Genomic DNA, 17,715 nt, shown 5'->3' with positions numbered 1-17,715 from the left:
GGAGGGCATAATTTTCTCCACGCCTTGTCCAGCATCTATTCTTTGAAGACTTTTTGAGGATGACCATTCTGAGTGGTGTGGGGTGATACCTCAATGTGATTTGATTTCCATTTCTCTTAATAATTAGTGAAGTTGAGCATCTTTTCATGTGTTTTTATTTTTCTTTAAACAGTGTGAGATTTACCTCTTGAAATAGGGTTCTGGAAAATTCTGCCGTTTTTTAAAATTATTTTTTGATGACCTACACCAAGGTATTTCTTGAGGTCAGATATCATTTATAGCCCCCTGCTGCCGCTAAGTCGCTTCAGTCGTGTCCGACTCTGTGCGACCCCATAGAAAGCAGCCCACCAGGCTTTCCCGCAGGGCTTGAATATTCAGTGCTCATCCGCACTCCTTTTAAAGTTGTTACGAGAAATGGCCACAAGGCGGCAGCATTTCTTCGTCCCCAACAGGCCTTGTGTCTTTTCGTGCCCATCGGCACACGTTTAAAAGTTGTTGTTATGAGAAACGGCCACGAGGCGGCAGCATTTCTTCATGCCCAACTGGGCTTTCTTGGGCAAGCAGAGCCTTAGTAAGAGTCAGGTTTGTGGCTTGTAAATTAGACACAGGAGCTTATGTCTCCTTACTCCCTTCCCCATATTTTTCGCCTCCTAGACAAATCCCAACCCTTGCAACACCGCTCTTCTGAGGGTTCTGTCTTCCATGGGTAGGGTGACTCTAAGGATGGAGTCTGGAGGTGGCAACCCCACCTGGAGACTGGGGGACTGTTCCGAACTCGTCCAGTCCAAGGGATCTGACTTCCTTTGGGTACTACACTAAGCTTTGTTTGACTATAGGTGGGCCTACCTGGATCTGGAGATGGGGAGAACCGGGCACCACTACTGGTCTTGAGGGGTGGGTTCACTTGCCGCCACTTCCTCGCCAGCTTCCTCAGCCCCAGGACAGTCCAGCCTTGAGACCCAAGGCTGCCCCGTCTCCAAGGATGTGACACCAGCCCAGGTCACCAAGACTGGACATTCCCTCAGGAATACTGTGCTGTCTCCTCAGCAGAGCAGGCATTTTTTTGCTGCTTCTGTTTTGTTTTTTTTTTAATTTCACTTTTATTTTATATTGGAGTATATTTGATCATTTGATTCAGACGTACAGCAAAGTGATTCAGTTATCCATATACACTGTCTATTCTTTTTCAGGTTCTTTTCCATTGTAGGTTACTATAAGGTATTGAGTATATTCCCTGGGCTCTACACTAAGTCCTTGCTGGTTATCTCTTTACATATACATTGCCTTCGCCCATGCATATTGGGAGAAGGCGATGGCACCCCGCTCCAGTACTCTTGGCTGGAAAATCTCATGGACGGAGGAGCCTGGGAGGCTACAGTCCATGGGGTCGCTAGAAGTGGGACACGACTGAGCGACTTCACTTTCACTTTTCACTTTCATGCATTGGAGAAGGCAATGGCAACCCACTCCAGTGTTCTTGCCTGGAGAATCCCAGGGACGGGGGAGCCTGGGGGGCTGCTGTCTATGAGGTCACACAGAGTCGGACACAACTGAAGTGACTTAGCAGCAGCATGTATATTTTAATCCCAAACACCTAATTTATCCCTCTCCCCTTTGGTAACTGCAAGTGTGTTTTCTATGTCTGTGAGTCTACTTATGTTTTGTACATAAATTCAGTTGTATCATTTTTTTTTAGATTCCACATATACACGATCTCATAACCCATTTTAATTTCTTACATTGATCTTCCTTTGCCCCTAGCACTTTACACTTGTTTTCCTTTCATCTAAGAAACTTTTGTAGTATATTTTCAGTACTTTTTTTTTTTGTTATATTAAGTCCTCCTGTGTTTCAGAGGGGATAGGCAAGTACATCCCCCTACAAATTGCAGACCAGTGGAGTAGTGTACCATCCACGGTGACCTTTACCATGCAGGTCTAAAGCTACCCCGATGCAGATAGCTTCAGATGGAGGCCAAAATTACAGTTTGCAGATGCCTTCAGGAAGTCAGTGTCAGATTGCTAAAGTCCTTGTTTGACTTCTTTTAAAATGAGTACAAATTTATACTATCATGGAAAGGGATAGATCTTCCTCTGCAGTTAACTTATAAGCACTCACCTGTGGCAGATGAACACTTTTGCATAGTCACCATGAGAACCATATTCTCCTTTTATCATTGGAGACACTGCCTGAAATAAACAGGAGTATTCTAGGTGAGATCCATTTACCAGTTTATCAAGGCTGATTAAAAAATACGGTTCTACTCATATAACATCTGAAAAGAACTCCGGGAGTTTGTCAGCCTCAGTCTTTGTATATTATATATTGCATGAAGTTAAAGGTCAGAGAAGTAAAGTGACTTGCCTACAATCACACAGCCACTTGGTTACGAGACAAGAACACCAGCGTTGAGGCTGTGATTCCACTGCTCCGTCCAGTGGTCAGACTTAGCATCGAGTTTGTGCATTGCCTTAAAACACCTCTGACTTGGTCTCCGTTGGCTCGGCCACTTCTGGAATCCTGTTCATCACTGGCCACCCCCTCCCACTCGTGCCTAAGGGTCTGTGAACCTGTGGTTCCGGGCAGTGTCTGCTTCTGACCAGTGTCTCAGCCACTCACAAATAAATGTCTTCACACGGCCTCCTCCTTGTCCTCTTTCTTGCAGACTCGCCAGCCCGTCTTTGTGCAGCTTCTGCAAGGTGTGTTCCGGGTTTACCACTGCAACTGGCTCATGCCAAGCCAGAAGGCCTCGGTGGAGAGCTGCATCCGGGTGCTCTCTGATGTAGGTAAGACTCCACCTCGGTTTGGATTCCACATGGAAACAGGCCATCCAGCAGTGATCAAGGCCATCCTGGACAGAGCACCAGCTCCATAGCTCTGCAGAGCTCCCTCACACCAGAGGCTGCAGACCCAGAGCTGGAACCACGATCTTCTTGATTCTTAAACCTCCCTTTCATCTCTCCAAGCTAGCACCCCCCAAAGTTCAGAGCCAGCAAGTGCCAAAGAAAGGTAGGCTTTGAAAAGCCAGATTGCGTGGTTAAATGTTAGGCAGGTCTTGGCGAGTTCCAGCGTGCTCAAGTGCGTCCAGGGGGCTGGGAAGACCCTCGTTCGAGAAAGTCATCTGTTGAATCCGGTAAACATAGTTGACCATATGGGAACTTTCTTTTCATGCAAAGCGCATGTCCACCCCCGGGGAACACCCTTTGTCAGAGATGGCGGCCTGCTTCCTCCTGCCTCTCGGTGATAAAGCTTCTCCATCCCCTGCCCCCTCCCCTCCTGCTCCCCATCGCCCCTTGTCGGCAGCTTTGAAAGGAAGTTATGACCATTACTTCATCCTGATTTTGTCGGTCTCTGATCTGTTGCACTCTTCCACCCCCTCCCCATAAATACTATGAAAAGGGAAAGCCTTCCTTCCTAAATCGAGAAGGGTTATCTGCCTCTAGTAGCTCTTTAGCTCCCTGGAGACCCCAGAGAAGACGAGTAGGGCTCTTAGTGCTGTTGAGCAGTTGTGTTCCATTGGGCTTGTTGCCCGATCGCAGTCTTCCCTCCCTAATTCCCTTTATATGTGTATGGCAAGCACTCGTGCCTTTTTATTATTTACGTGGCACAATTTCACAATAAAAGATTAAGCTTTTGAAAGGGTGTACATTATTATAGGTTCATGATTTGATAAAATAGGGCTCTGATCACCCTGAATTCTGCCCATATATGATGGTGCCTCTTGAGGTTGTTGGTTAAAAGTGGGGCAAGTTGCTGAGTTCGCTAGCTCAGTGATCGTCAGAGAGGAAATGTTTTAACAGTCTTGGCAGTGATGAGAAAAGGCAAGGAGCATTGGTGTTTGTGAGACAGTGGACCATGAAAACTGCACAGCCCATGAACCCCAGCCAGCACTTTTGTGCTTCTGCTGGCATGGAGCTTTGAAGACAGGCAAGAATTGTCTTACTGTTTTTTTTTTTTTAACGTTATTGGATCTCCCAGATAGAAAGAAGGCTTGTTCGTCTGGTTATCTAACTTAATTTTTAAATTAACTTTTTATTTGGCAATAAATTTAGACTTTTAAGAACACTGCCAGGATAACACAGAGTTCCCATATACCCTTCAGCCAGTTTCCCCTGATGTCTGCATCTTACATTACCAGCTATGTTTGTCAAAACTAAGAAACTCAGATTAGCCTATTGCTATGAACTAAACGTCCAGACTTGGTTTTCAGCCCTTTTCCCACTAATGCCCTTTTTCTGTTCACAGTAACATGTAGGCCACCACATAGCGTTTAGTTGTCTCTGGTCTGCGACAATTTCTCATGTGTGCATGCTCGGTCATGTCTGACTCTGCAACCCCATGGACTGTAGCCTGCCAGGCTCCCCTGTCCATGGGATTCTCCAGGCAAGAATACTGGAGTGGGTCCAGACCTTCCTTATTTTCTGTGGCCTTGACCATCCTCAGATGTCCTAGTCAAGTATCTGTAGAATGTTCCCCCTTTGTGGATTTGACTGGTTTTCTCGTGATGAGACCGGAGTTGCCCTTTTTTTTGAAGCAGGTTAAAAGGAAAACAACAGCTTGCCTGGACAGCATAGCTTATGTCATACTAGATGTTGTCTTTTGTACTATGTTTGGCTTAAAATAGCACTTTGTAGATGGTTGAAAGAATACAAAACCAGAAAATTTTTCAAAAAGCAGTTTACTGGTTAGATGAGTTCCCTGTCTTGATAATTCTTAAAATGTATCGATATATCTGAGCCCCTAAGAAGCCATTCATTGAAGAAGCCCATTGGACCTACCTGAACTGTATGACCTCGTAGCATGTAATTTTCCTCACAGCAGCTGGCCTCAGAATTCACATTGGAAAACCCGACCTAACAGATAGTGAGGTTCAGCTGAACTGCATATCCACGCTAACGTTGTGGGCATGGACACGCCTGCCTGTGGGATGAGGGGGGCAGTTTGCACTTCTGGGGGTCTCTCATCAGAGCTGTGGGCTCACAAGCCCCATCTCTCCTGTGCAGCCAAGAGCCGGGCCATTGCCATTCCCGTGGACTTGGACAGTCAGGTCAACAACCTCTTCCTCAAGTCCCACAACCTCGTGCAGAAAACCGCCATGAACTGGCGGCTGACGGCCCGCAATGCTGCCCGCAGAGACTCTGTCCTGGCTGCTTCCAGGGACTACCGGAACATCATCGAGAGACTGCAGGTAATGCCCAGCGCTGATGGAAGCGACCCGTAACCCGGCCTGAGGCAGCTCCCCACACTGAAGGGCTTCCTTGAGCCAGGGAAAAATCCGGGGTTGGCCCCAGGGGGATATCAGTGTGATGAGTGGGTAGTCAAATGCAGATGTGTGTGTTGGGCCAGGAGAGCAAAGCTCCTCGGGACCCAAAAATACTCCCGACAAAGTCATGGTCTTCAGAGGTTGTTCATGGATTTTCAAATCTCTTTTTCAAGAAGTCCCTTGTCACTTATTAGGAAGGAATAAATCAGTGTTAGAAGAGGATGCTTAGAATAAGAGTGTAACGGCTCCTATTTTTTTCCCCATCATCTTGGGATTTTGGCCTCTTGAATCAGTAGGTAAACAAGTGTAATCGTAACTGAGAGAGGAGTTTTCTATCAAATGAGCCAAATGAAAATAAAAGTGTTACTAAATTCTAGCTAGATTCTACTCTGTTTACTTAGTACCTACAAAGAGACGTGCTCTTCTTTTGTTAAGAGGGAGAGTAGTGAGGATTAGATGATGTTAAACGTTTAAACACGCTCCGTAATATCAACATCTTCCTTTGAACAAGCGCCTCAGGTGGTTTCCTCACAGATGACACATGGACCATGGTTAGAGAATCACAAATCCTTCAGAGGAGCTTGGTGCCATGGTGCAGAGTGTGATCTCAAGCCAGCGCCCGATCGTGGCTCCACAGCTTAGAAATGCATAACCTTAGGGAAGTTACTTAATTTCTCCAATTTCCTAACTTGTAAAAATCATGTAATAGTAACACCTACGTCATGGGGCTGATACGAAGATTAAGAGACTTAAGACGTTCCGGTCACTTGTGACTGCCTAAGAAATGACAACAGAGATTATTTTATTCTTTGACTGTTCTGGAGGTTACTGGGCTCAGCAAGGTGTTTCTTGCTCAAGTTCGTTCATGCAGTTGCAGTCCGATGGTGGTTGTGTTTGGACTCACCTTGAAATCTCACTCATCCACACGTTTGGCAGTTGATACTGATCGTTAGCTGAGACCTCAGCTCTCACCTAAAATATCTACACGGAGCCTCCCCACAGAGTATGGGCTTCCTCACAACATGGCGGCCGGGTCCCAAGATAAGTCTGGAGAGATAGATAAGTAAAAGCTATATTGCCTTAATTACCTGGCTTCAGAAATCACATGGCATCCTTTCTGTCATATTCTTTGGGTCAAGATAGTGACATACGTCCACTTAGGTTCAAGGGGAGAGGACACAGACCACCGTTTGATGAAGAAGAGCTTGCAAAATCATTTATACTGCAGTGCTTGTACAGCAATGGAAAATGCAATACACTTAAAGCACAAAGAGCAGAACCTGGCATGTAGTGAGCCAGGTCACTTGATCAGTGACCTGCTCTTCTTAATATTATTATGGTCGTTATCCTTATGACTGTAATAATTATCGTTAATAAGTGAAGTAAATGAATCTCTGAGGGTGACACAAGTTACCTAAAGACAAAAGAGTTCATTGATGGATTCATCAGCCCCACCCTAGGCACAGGGGATACAGCAACCAAAGCTAAAATAATCTTGACCTTCATAGAGTCTCCATTGTTGGAAGGGAGAAAAACAATGATCAAATCACACAGATAGAAGTAAAATGGTAAGAGAGACAGACACTGCAGAGGAGTGAGCAGTGCTATGAAACATACTGATGAGGAAGCTCATCTTGCCTGGCGCTGGGGGTGGTGGTCAACAAAGGCATTGCTGGGGAAAGAACATTGGAACCAAGACCAGGGGACAGGGGGACTGACTTAAAGAACGGAAGGGAAGGGAAGAGCTTGTGAGGAGACCATTCCACAGGGGAGAATACAGCACAGAGACCTCAGGAAGGTTAGCTTGGCTGGAGCCCGCAGAGCTGGGTGGATGCAATTTGAGCCTTGTCATGACAGAGCCACTTCTTAAACAAAGGTAGCCTGATTCCCCATGGAGTGTTTCTTGATCTCCACTATGGTTTAGAAGGAGGAAGGTCACTGTATTGTAGACTCATAACTGGATGAACACACAGCATTTTCTCCTGCTCAAACTGAATTATCTGTGGCTTAGAAGCACACCTGCTCTTCTTAGATCATTACACATATTCTTGGGTAACAGAATAAAATACATAAGTTTAGGCAGTGCTTGTTTTAAAGATTTGGCCAGTAGCCAAAGCGATCCTTATTTATCTAATGAGTTATTGTCTGTCTGAGTCCCTGCAGTTACGAGATTGCTCAGAATGGCAAAAGTTGTCATAATGTGAGAACATTAACTTGCAAATGCAGTGCTTATATAATTAACCCCCATTCAGACATCCCCCTCACTTAACACTGGCATCTCCCCCTGCCCATCGCTTCGCCACCCTTGTCTGTTGGTCTCTCCCCGATTGCCGAATGTTCTACATTTGACAATACAATGCAAATCAATTGCAATGTGAAGTTCCAACCTGGCAAAAGATGCAAGATTTCGTGAACACGATGCCGAAGAACTGTTTCAATCTTGTACAAAAGCTGGAGACAGATAACGAATTGCCAGAGTTAGGACCAGTCACTGTTGAAGAAGAGGAAATTGGGTGCTTTCCCAGAGAGAACTGTTAGGGAAACTGACAAAATTCTCAAAGAATTTTGCCAAAGCGACCCTCTCTCTGACTGTGCTGTGAAAGTCATTCCAAACTAAGGGATGTTGCAGGGTACTCTCATAATATTGTTGGGAATATGGCCCCCTCCCCAAAGCAGTTTGATTTATTCATGCATTCTTGAATGCATCCTAAATATGATTGAGTGATGACAAATTTTGTTACATGTAAGATGAAGTAGAATTATATTCATAAGTTTTAGTTTCTAGATAAAAGATCACTCAATTCTTTGTGAATTTGGGGCCTATGAAATTTGGGTCCCTGATTGAGATGAGTGCAATTAAAGTGGGCTTTCTCCATGCAAAGCTTCCTGGTGAATTATCTGATCTTCCCCAGCGTGTCGTGTTCTGCCCTTCGTAGCCAGCTTGCCGGTAGCTTGGTTCTCAGTTAGCAAGCCAGACGGCAGACTTTAGCATCTTTTGGAGATAATTTCTCATCTGTTTCCTGCCATTTGCCTTTATATGGTGTTTGTTGTGTTGGTTTTGCTGCTCTTTCAACTTCTCTCTGTTTTCCTTTCCTACAGCTATGTGTTTTGCATTTGAAGACCATCATGCTATCAGGGTACATGTATTTAGCATGTTGATACAGCATGTTCATTCATTTGTGTTCTCATGTTTTATATGATATTTTATTATATGAATAATTCATGCTCATTGGAAATAATTTGGCAATACTCACAAGTACCACTAAATAGAAGAAAACTGGAGTCACCTGTAATCCCACCTCTCAGAGAAAATCACTAATGATGTTTTAATGTTTGCTGCGTATCCTTTAGACATTAATGTGGATAAAAAGTGGATCGTAGAGTCCATACTATTGTTTGGCCATTTTTTTTACACTTGTAATGTAGACACCTTTCCATGTTGTCGAATGTACTTTTTGCATCCTATTTTAAAACATATGGAATGATCCCTTGGGTAGCATAAGGACCATCTCACAGAGCGGGTGGGAAGGATGTTACGTCTTTGTTATTTCTCTGTTTTCCGCATCAGGGTCTAATGCTTCAGGTAACCGTTGGGCAATGTCTAATAACTTGAGGCACATACCAGACGGTGCTGAGGTTACTGTAACCCAGCATAGTCTGTGGTCATGCCTCAGGTCAGAAATGAATGTTCCCACTCTCCCGTGGTCGCCTCGGCCCGAGCTGCTCACCCGGGCTGTGCTTCCTTTCCAGGACATCGTCTCGGCCCTGGAGGACCGTCTCCGGCCCCTGGTGCAGGCCGAGTTATCTGTGCTGGTGGATGTCCTCCACCGGCCCGAGCTGCTCTTCCCGGAGAACACGGACGCCAGGAGGAAGTGTGAAAGCGGGGGCTTCATCTGCAAGTAAGCAGCCCCTCCTGCCGCGGTGCTCGCTGGGGCAGAACCCCGATGACCAGACGCGGCACTGTTCCCGGGAAGGCGGAGCTGGCCTGGTGTTCGGTGAAGACAGCAGGGCCTAGTGCGGGGGTCCGTTCTGACTGTTCTAAAGGAAGTGCGTAGGTGCAGTCCTACTTAGCAACACTGTTGTTGGGTGACAACTTCTGCTTTGAGAACCGCACGCCCGGTTGTTCATCTTCCACTCACCACATGCAGGCAGGATGTCCCCCGTGGACTGACGGACTCCAAAAGCCACGGCCCGCGAATCCTCAGAAAGCTCAAACCTACCAGGGCCTCACAGTCTTTATAGTTTCCCAGCAGCTTTATAGTTTCTCGTTTTATGCCGTGGGGCATCATCTAGAAAAAGCAACTGGTCCCATGACCAGAGACCGCTGTCTGATTTTCACCCTAAGGTTGGTTGGTTGGTTAGCTTGAGCGTGAATTCTGCTGCTTTTTTATTTTTCTGGGCCCGTCAAAGGATAAGACTGTATAAACAAAGCAATGGTTGGGATGTGTTTATTTCCAACCATAATACTCTTGAGGTTCTTTTTTTTTTTTTTTTTTTTAACACTGCTGACATATTTTGGCCACATTACTGACAATCCTCAGTGGGTAAATAACTGCGCTCCATAAACAGCAGTTTTGAGTGGGCCTCTGTCTCCCTTCGGACCTGTTTGCTGCTGCCGACCAGCAGGTGTCGCTATTGAGACACCGACTGGCTGTTAGTGAAGGGACTGCCCGGAAGTCTGTTTAAGTCTGGGAGCCTTTGGTAAATATTAGTTCATTAACAGACTAGTTACAATAAGTTGGCTTTTTTTTTTTTTTATGTAAAGATGTTTCAGGGATGTAATCCGTGGTTTTCCCCTCCATTCAGGTTAATCAAACACACTAAACAGCTGCTGGAGGAGAATGAGGAGAAACTCTGCATCAAGGTCCTTCAGACCCTCAGAGAAATGATGACCAAAGACAGAGGCTATGGAGAAAAGGTACTGCCTTTTATTTTCATGTGAAAACCAGGTGTTGCTATTAGATAGAAGCAGAGTGGGGGCACTTAGAAATCCACCTTAGTTCAGGCATATTGACTGGAGAGACAACTTAAAAAAAAAAAACACCTATTCATCTTGCCCTGAAGGTAATTAAATCATATGAGTCTCTCTTTAGAGTCATATACACTTAGGTGTCTCTTTTAGGCTGCTTGCCATACAATCTATATTCAGAAAAATAGGAACAACAAGATTTTCCGTCTGTTTAAATTCCCAGTGAGAATGCAAATGCTTCTTGTGTACCAAGGTGTGTGTGTTCCTGAGTTTTGGGTTCCAGCTGAGCATACCTGTGGGTTTACTTGCTTCTTTCTGGTGAGACGTTACACAATCCTCCAAGTGTATGAAGAAACTGCCTCCAGTTCTAACTGGAATGAAGACAGACAGACATGTCACCTTTTCTAACTGAGATTGGGAAACGGACCATCCCTGGGAGCTGAGACTTCTGATCACATGCAGCGAGCCATGATGTATAGAAAACAGCCCTCGCACCCCTGATTTTGGTCCAAGTGGGATAAAAAGAGCCCCATTGCTCTTCCTTTCTGCCCCCAGTGAAAAACAGGGCCTGAATTTAAGTCTCACCAGTCTTCTTTGAAGGCAATAATATTCATTTACTACCTTGAAGCCACTTTTATCTGCATTTTCCAAGTAGGTAAATGTGCTGATATCATTGACTTACCAAATACACAGTAAATAACTTTTATTCATCTCTGCAAAGAATGTTTGATAATTAAATCACAGCCTCTCTTGTCAAAAGAGAAGGTGACAACTAGATTCTTGAAAGTCTAAAACACTGTCGGAATCTTGCTTTCTAACCTAAGCAGTGTCCGTCCTTAATATTAGAGCAATTCAACGTGTGCGGATCTTTGGATAAAAGCAAATAAAACAGAAAGGTACACAGTCCTTTTTGCAGTTTACATTCCTCCACTGGCCCCAAACCACAATGCTTTTAAACATCAGTCTAAACTTGTAAAATGTACAAATTCAAACTTGAATAAATGTTACTTGGAAAATAAGTGTTTATAACTCAGGAGGAATTTTGTGGTGGAAATATGCCAGAATAGAGTTTATAAATATAAAAGCAAGGAACGCTGGTACAAATGGGAAGTAACGAGATGACCAGTGTGCGCTGTGTAGACACCCAGCTAGGTCTTGCCCTTGATAAGGTGAGGAGGACAGTAAAAGAGAATACACTTATCAGATAAGTAAATAATAGCCATTTATTCCGCAGGATGTTTGTTTTTCTTCGAGTGAACTTTAAGAAGTGTTTTTAAAAAATTGACTCTAGTTTTAAAAACTCGTGTTTTTAAAAAATTGACTCATTCACTTTCCCTAATAAGATAAACTCTACCAAAGGGACCTTAACCAGCTGTGAATTTATTTGTACCTTTGGGGCAGAAAACACAATTTTAAACTGTGGGGACCACAGTTTTCTCCTCTTGAGAATGTCTGCTTCTTTCTTAGCCAAGGTACTTGAGGTAAGCTTTGCGTCTCTACTCCAGTGACCTTGTAAGTTGTGCTTATACTTTCAAGTGAGTTTTCTTTTTAGAGTGTGGAAAGTATAAGTACAAGGAGTTGGTTCAGAGTCTGTTGCTGGGCAGAAAACGCGCAGGGGTCTTCGGGGCCGTGTGGAAGGTGTGCTTTCTGCCGCCTTTCCCTCCCCGTGGCGGGCCAACAGGGAGAATGCTGTCTTGGCCCCTGGGGACACGATCCGAGATGCTGTCACCCTGCCTGTGAGAAAGCTCGTGGAGAGCTATAGAGCCAGGGCTTCGAGAGCTCAGTAGATGATGCAGGCCGTTGTGAAAGAGTTACGAGAGTTGAGAGGAGCTCCTGAGGGTGCAGCTCAAATCCCTCTTCATCTGGTGAAGAAATTAGCCACATCCTGGCAGAGAAAGGCTTGGCGGCAGGATGACAGTTCCTTCCCGTCGGGTTGGAGCTGTCATCCCCCTGGTCAAAGTGAAAATACTAGAAGCAAGTACGGGAAATGCTCTGCCACCAAGAAGGACATTCTAGAAACCTGTGCTAGTCAGCAGCTCCTCAGACCGCACAGAGATGCCATGCTGCTGCTGGCCCCAGGCTCGGACTGCGGGAAGAGGCTGCTTAACCCTTCGCTTTAAAGGGGAGCAGGGGGGCGTTAAATGATTTGTGTTTCTTCCAGTTTCGTTGTTAGTTTGCACTCTGTCCTGTTTCACTAAGGCTTTTGGAAAATGCCTTTGATGGGTTACTGGCTGCCTCTGTTTGAGTAAAGAGGCATGACATGCGGGAGCCAGCTCTTTCAAGGATGGGAAGAACCCAGACCCAAAGAACTAACCTTTCTTAGGCAAACCAGGTCGGGGTGTTGTTCAATCGCCAAGTAATATCTGATTCTGCAACCCCATGGACTGCTGCATGCCAGGCTTCCCTGTCCCTCACAGTGGGTGTTAGTCGATAAAGTAAGTGAAGTGGCCTTTGAACTGGGTGCTCAGGACACAAAGGCAAATGTGAATGCCAAGTCTGTCGTCTTGGCCTACTTTTCCTATTCGTTGCCTCTTGAGTGGGGCTTGTCCCATGACTAACACCCTGCTGGGATGGCCGGGGTTGCTCTGTCTTCCTGCCCTCTCCTGAGTCCTCACAGTCCTCTCTCCTGGTCTGCGGGGCCCTCACATCACCTGAGGTTTGGATCAGGCCTAAGAGTCATATCTGAGAAGACAGTGGTCAGCACACTTGTCCTGGTCCATTGCCTAAGACGTGCCCGTCCAAGAACTGTGACACGTGCTGGAAATGTGGGGGCGGGGCACAGAGGATGGTGACAAAATTTAAATCATGATCATTTAGAAATTAAAGAAATTATATTTTACTGTGGTGTCTCCAAATGGGCCAGCAATATTTACCAGAGAGTGGTATTAAAATACAATATAGGATAGTATAATATAGTGGAATATTAAAAAGGATCACCAGAATAATGATGGAATACATTTTCATGTGATTCTTGTGTCTTTCTCAACAGTGTATTCAAAGTTAATAAACTATAAAATCAGGGCTTTGCAACCATTCTGTGTGTGCAAGGCCTAGCCAACTCTGCTTTTAATCTACAGATTTAACCATGTTAAATAAAATAGTTACCTCCCATCGCTAAACATCTCTAAGATTTACCCTGAATCTCTCTATAATTCATAGAATATATTCATGCCCCTAGGCCTTGCTTGAAGAGAAAGCATGGTTATTTTATATATCGGCTGCTCTATTACCTACCGTACGATTTTTATTAAGATATTTTTGATTTAAGAGTCAGAGTTTTGGAAAGAAATTCAGAGGCCAACAGATAATGTGAAAGAATATCTCAATTTATTTAAACTCCATTTTTCTTCTGAATAATGGTACCTGTTACACTACTAGAGAGTTTTTGACCTCAAGTAATATCAGGGTTTTCATTTCTTATGAATTGTCAATCCCCTGTTAATTACTAGTGCTTCTTTTCTCTGGGCAAATAAACTATTAATATTTCCAGCTACCAGTGTTTCTAGTAGGAGTTTAAATTTGCAAAAGTAAATATTAATGAAACATAATAAAATCAAGGATCCTCCATCTATCATTAAACATGCATAATTGTCATTAATCCTCTTTTTCTTTCTTTTGAACTTGGTGCTAATAAATCATTTCATTGTTCCTAATATCACTCAGGTAGGCAATAATCACCTTGGAGGAATCTAGTCTCTTTAATCAATAGTATCAGGATTTGGAATATCTGGGCTGGGGAACATATTGGTCTTATTGCTTGCTTAAATTGACTCTGGGTCTGATTTATCCCACTGCTTGCTTAAATTGAAACTGGGTCTGATTTATCTCAATGGTAGTTTGAACTCAAGACACCCCACCCCCATTCAGTGGTATAATGAGTCCAAGGAGAGAATTTTCTCCTAAGCTGAGTTGATAGGAGTTTAGCTTTTAACCCGACTCTCTCCCATCCTTTTCTGAAAGGACATGGTTCTTGATCGGGGATCTTGCCCTTGTTCGCAGCTCAGTTCAAGTTTTCTCTACAAGGGAGCACAACAGTGCCATTCAGGGCTCTTGGTTCAGTGACCTGTGAGGTTTTTTGTTTGTTTTTTTCTTGGCCACACTGTGTGGCATGAGGGATCCTAGATCCCCAACCAGGGTTCAAACCCACTCCCCTTGTATTAAGAACATGAAGTCTTAACCACTGGACCACCAGGGAAGCCTGGACCTGCGAGGTTTGATACCTGGCATGTAAACAAAGTGTGGCAGCATCCTGCCTGAGATGCCAGGGTGCAGTGGTGTCCAGAATGCCCACAGCTCTCAAGACGGTTGCGTTCTAACGATGCTCCAACCTGAGTCAGCGATGAGAAATACAGTGACAAAGCTTCTAACACTTAGCTCGCTTGTATTTCCTGTTCTAACATTGCCTTCTTTTTCTCCCCCCTTTTTTCTTTTCCAGCTCATCTCCATTGATGAATTGGATAATGCTGAGGTCCTAATTTCATTTTTTTTAAGTGTCCCATGGTGATGTTTCCATGACCCTCTCCCAGCGAACTCTGTGACCTGTCCCCTAGTCTGTGCAGCATCTAGTATCTGACTTTGTGTAGCATGCCTCTGGGAGTGAGTCAAGTCCTTCGTGTCTGTGTTAGCGTTTCCCATGAGTTTGTTTGCCATTTGTCCTTGGAGCCCATCCGAGTCTAGATAAAGATTTTCTAAACTGTGATAAAATTTCGATCATTCACTGTCTAGAAGCTCAGCTGAATTTGTGGTTGGCGCTGGCTATTAACAGATCTCTGAAACTCAGTGCTGATGCTTCTCTCTATGTGAAGCACTCATGCAAAAAAGAAATAACTATATGGGTACAGTTTGCAAGTGGTGAAAGAGAAAAACAAACCACTGCTCTCTTGGTCTGTATGTTGGAAAGTGTTAAGTGTGAGGGGGTCATAGAAAATTTTGTCAAAGTGCAGAGCGAATTCTACAGCAATCTCAAGACTTTTCAGCTGCTGGCTTGCAGTGGAATTCAGAATATACTATATCCTTGGCTTCTCAATTCTAGGAAAACCACCTCGAGATTGAGGAACTGAAATGTCATCTGATGGTTTCTATACTTAGGTATCAAATTAGTTTCATTTACTCAGAATTAACCTGGAGACTCACAAGTGGCCATCTTGTTTGGGATTTGAGGGCCTCCTAAATATTTTCTCTCTTGTAAACATTTTTCAAGATTTCTTGCCACATCTATAGTATGTGATACATGTTTGGTAAATGATAATAGAAAGGATTAATTGGGGGAATTAATATATGTAGTTGAGGGAGTCTAATTGCTTAGGAAAAGGAGGCACATTGGAAAAATTTTTATCTGACTTTCAAAAATTAATTTTCTTGTCTACTTCTTTAGATATCTGTTTGCTCTTTTGGTAGACCAATGGATACCTTCTTTTGATGGTATTTGATGGTATTCTACCAAATAGAATATAAGCCCTGCTCTAATAGCTACCACCAGAATTTCAGAAATACTAAGAGGTGGTTCAGATACCCCTAAGGAGAATTTGAATCACAGACTTTTTAAAGCTGAAAGCGACGTGAGTGGTTATGAATTTTCAGGTCCCTCAGGAATGGAGGCACTCAGAGAGGTAACGTGAGTGGCCTTAGTTCTGACGGCTATAGCGGGTGAGGCAGAACTAGCGCTGGGCTCAGCTGCCGGCCCGGAGGCTTACTGCTCAACTGAAGTAGATTCTGCAAGCTCAGGCTTCTCCTTAAACCGATCAGCATGAACAGGTGAGGAGGCCATGCTTCTCTGGGGTGAATAGAAAGCAAGAAAAACAGCAGGCTGTCCAGGGGTTTCACCCCTTTAACTACAGTGATTTTTGCTACTTCCTGTTTAGTCCTCTCTCTTCCGGGTTGTTTGTTTGCCAGCAAAACGTCTAACGCTGAATCTTCATGTTGGCAGCCTTCGACTCTTCTTCTTTCTACCTAGAGTTGTAAATGCTTCCCTGACTTGAATTTTTCCTCTAGAATATTGAGGTTGAGTTCCTATTTGTTTAAATACAGATGAAGTCAGGAAAGGAAGGCCCTCCCTTATCGGAGTCTGCAGTGTTATTAATACTCTGTTTTGCACCATAGTAATCATTTGATGTGTTGGCTTGCTCAAGATAGAACTTGGGTCTCCTGGCTGGGAGTTTATTGCTCGCTTATGGAAAGATTCCCCAGTTGGAGCAGGTGTGTTTATAATTATACGCTAGGAAATAGAATACTGTCTGTTTATAAAAGAAGAATGTTCTGGCAGCCCCTTGGATTCTTTGAAAATTCCCTGAGGAAGCAACTGTGGATCCCCTCTCTGTTGTTACCCCTGGCAACCATCCGTGCCCTGGGACACCAACACTGTCCCTGGGCCGGCAGGCTGTTGGATCTGGCCTTCTAAGCAGAGATGCCTGATCGCCTTTTGTCATCCATGGCTGTTCTGGAAATGAGTACAGCTCCTGAGGTTTCCCCTGCCAAGCCTGCTGTCCATGTGTGAGGGTGGAAACCAGCAGCCCACAGCTGGAGTTCTGCAGCAACTCCATTAAGAAACTTAATGAGAGTTCACGCTGGCCCACGTTACAGGCAAGGCCTCCCACCTAAAAATTGCAAACCAGCACTTCAGACTTGAACCTTGCTGAGGAATTGCCCCTGAGCCAGGGTTATGACATATCTGGAAGAGCCGTGATCCCTGGGATGGGAGGGGACCACTACTCTTCAATGATAAAGGCCTCTCGGCCGTTGTGAGAGAAGAGGCGCAGTGAACTGCTTGGAGAAATAGCACAGTGTCTTCTGAGTCTCTGTGTGTGCTCTGAGAAGGGAAGACGAAGTGAGGACAGGTCAGAGTCCCTGTAGGAAGAGTGCATGGTGGAGGCCTTCTCGGCTATCCTGGAGTGAAATTTCATTTGAAACCAGAAAGAGAGGAGGGTTTCCTTTTTTTTTTATGATGATGATCATGATTTTTTTGTTGTTGCAAATCAAGAGGCAAGGTCTCCATCATTACCACCTGATTTTACCTTTTTCTTGGGGTTCAGGAAGAGGACAGATGAGGGGAGAGGTATAGAATGTTTCTGTCATCTCCAGAAAGAAAACACCGCACGACCCATTCTTGGCTTTAAACAGACACCAGTGACTGCCCAAGACATTAGTTTATCTAACGCTTAAGTGCCTGTTCCATTCCAGGTGCTTTGCTAGGGGTTTTGGATCCAGCAGTGCCCCAAATAGGCACAGTCTGCCCTTCTGGAGTTTATGGTTTTGCCACAGCAGCAGACAGTATTATAAGCCAATGTTAACTGAGACATGTAGGAAGGTAAAGTATAGGGAATCATGTTGTTGTTCAGTCACTAGGTCAAGGCTGACCCTGTGACCCCATGGACTGCAGCATGCCAGGCTTCCCTGTCCCATTCTTTCTCCTGAAGTTGCTCAGATTCGTGTCCATTGAGTCGGTGATGCTATCTCTAACCATCTCCTCCTCTGTCCCCGGCTTTTT

General features: G+C 44.6%; 1 protein-coding gene across 8 annotated transcripts in view; it reads left to right on the top strand.

Annotated features, from left to right (window-relative positions):
* The window catches only part of ITPR1 (inositol 1,4,5-trisphosphate receptor type 1), a 355,416-nt gene that overhangs the window by 214,404 nt on the left and 123,297 nt on the right, over positions 1 to 17,715 (top strand). For 6 of the 8 annotated variants that reach the window (XM_086366623.1, XM_086366621.1, XM_086366622.1 and 3 more), the window contains 4 exons: positions 2,666 to 2,786; positions 5,004 to 5,188; positions 9,014 to 9,162; positions 10,070 to 10,181. In XM_086366623.1, the coding sequence (XP_086222749.1) occupies positions 2,666 to 2,786; positions 5,004 to 5,188; positions 9,014 to 9,162; positions 10,070 to 10,181 (567 nt within the window). Of the gene's footprint in view, positions 1 to 2,665; positions 2,787 to 5,003; positions 5,189 to 9,013; positions 9,163 to 10,069; positions 10,182 to 10,455; positions 11,249 to 14,667; positions 14,701 to 17,715 lie in introns of those variants that run through there. The other 2 variants (XM_086366627.1, XM_086366626.1) reach the window with 2 other exon arrangements.

This window comes from Bos grunniens, chromosome 22 (assembly GCF_055505025.1).
Source record: "Bos grunniens cultivar Pamir isolate PY7600 chromosome 22, Bosgru_T2T1.0, whole genome shotgun sequence".
Lineage (NCBI taxonomy): Eukaryota > Metazoa > Chordata > Mammalia > Artiodactyla > Bovidae > Bos > Bos grunniens.
This window is presented reverse-complemented; position numbering and strand designations above follow the sequence as displayed.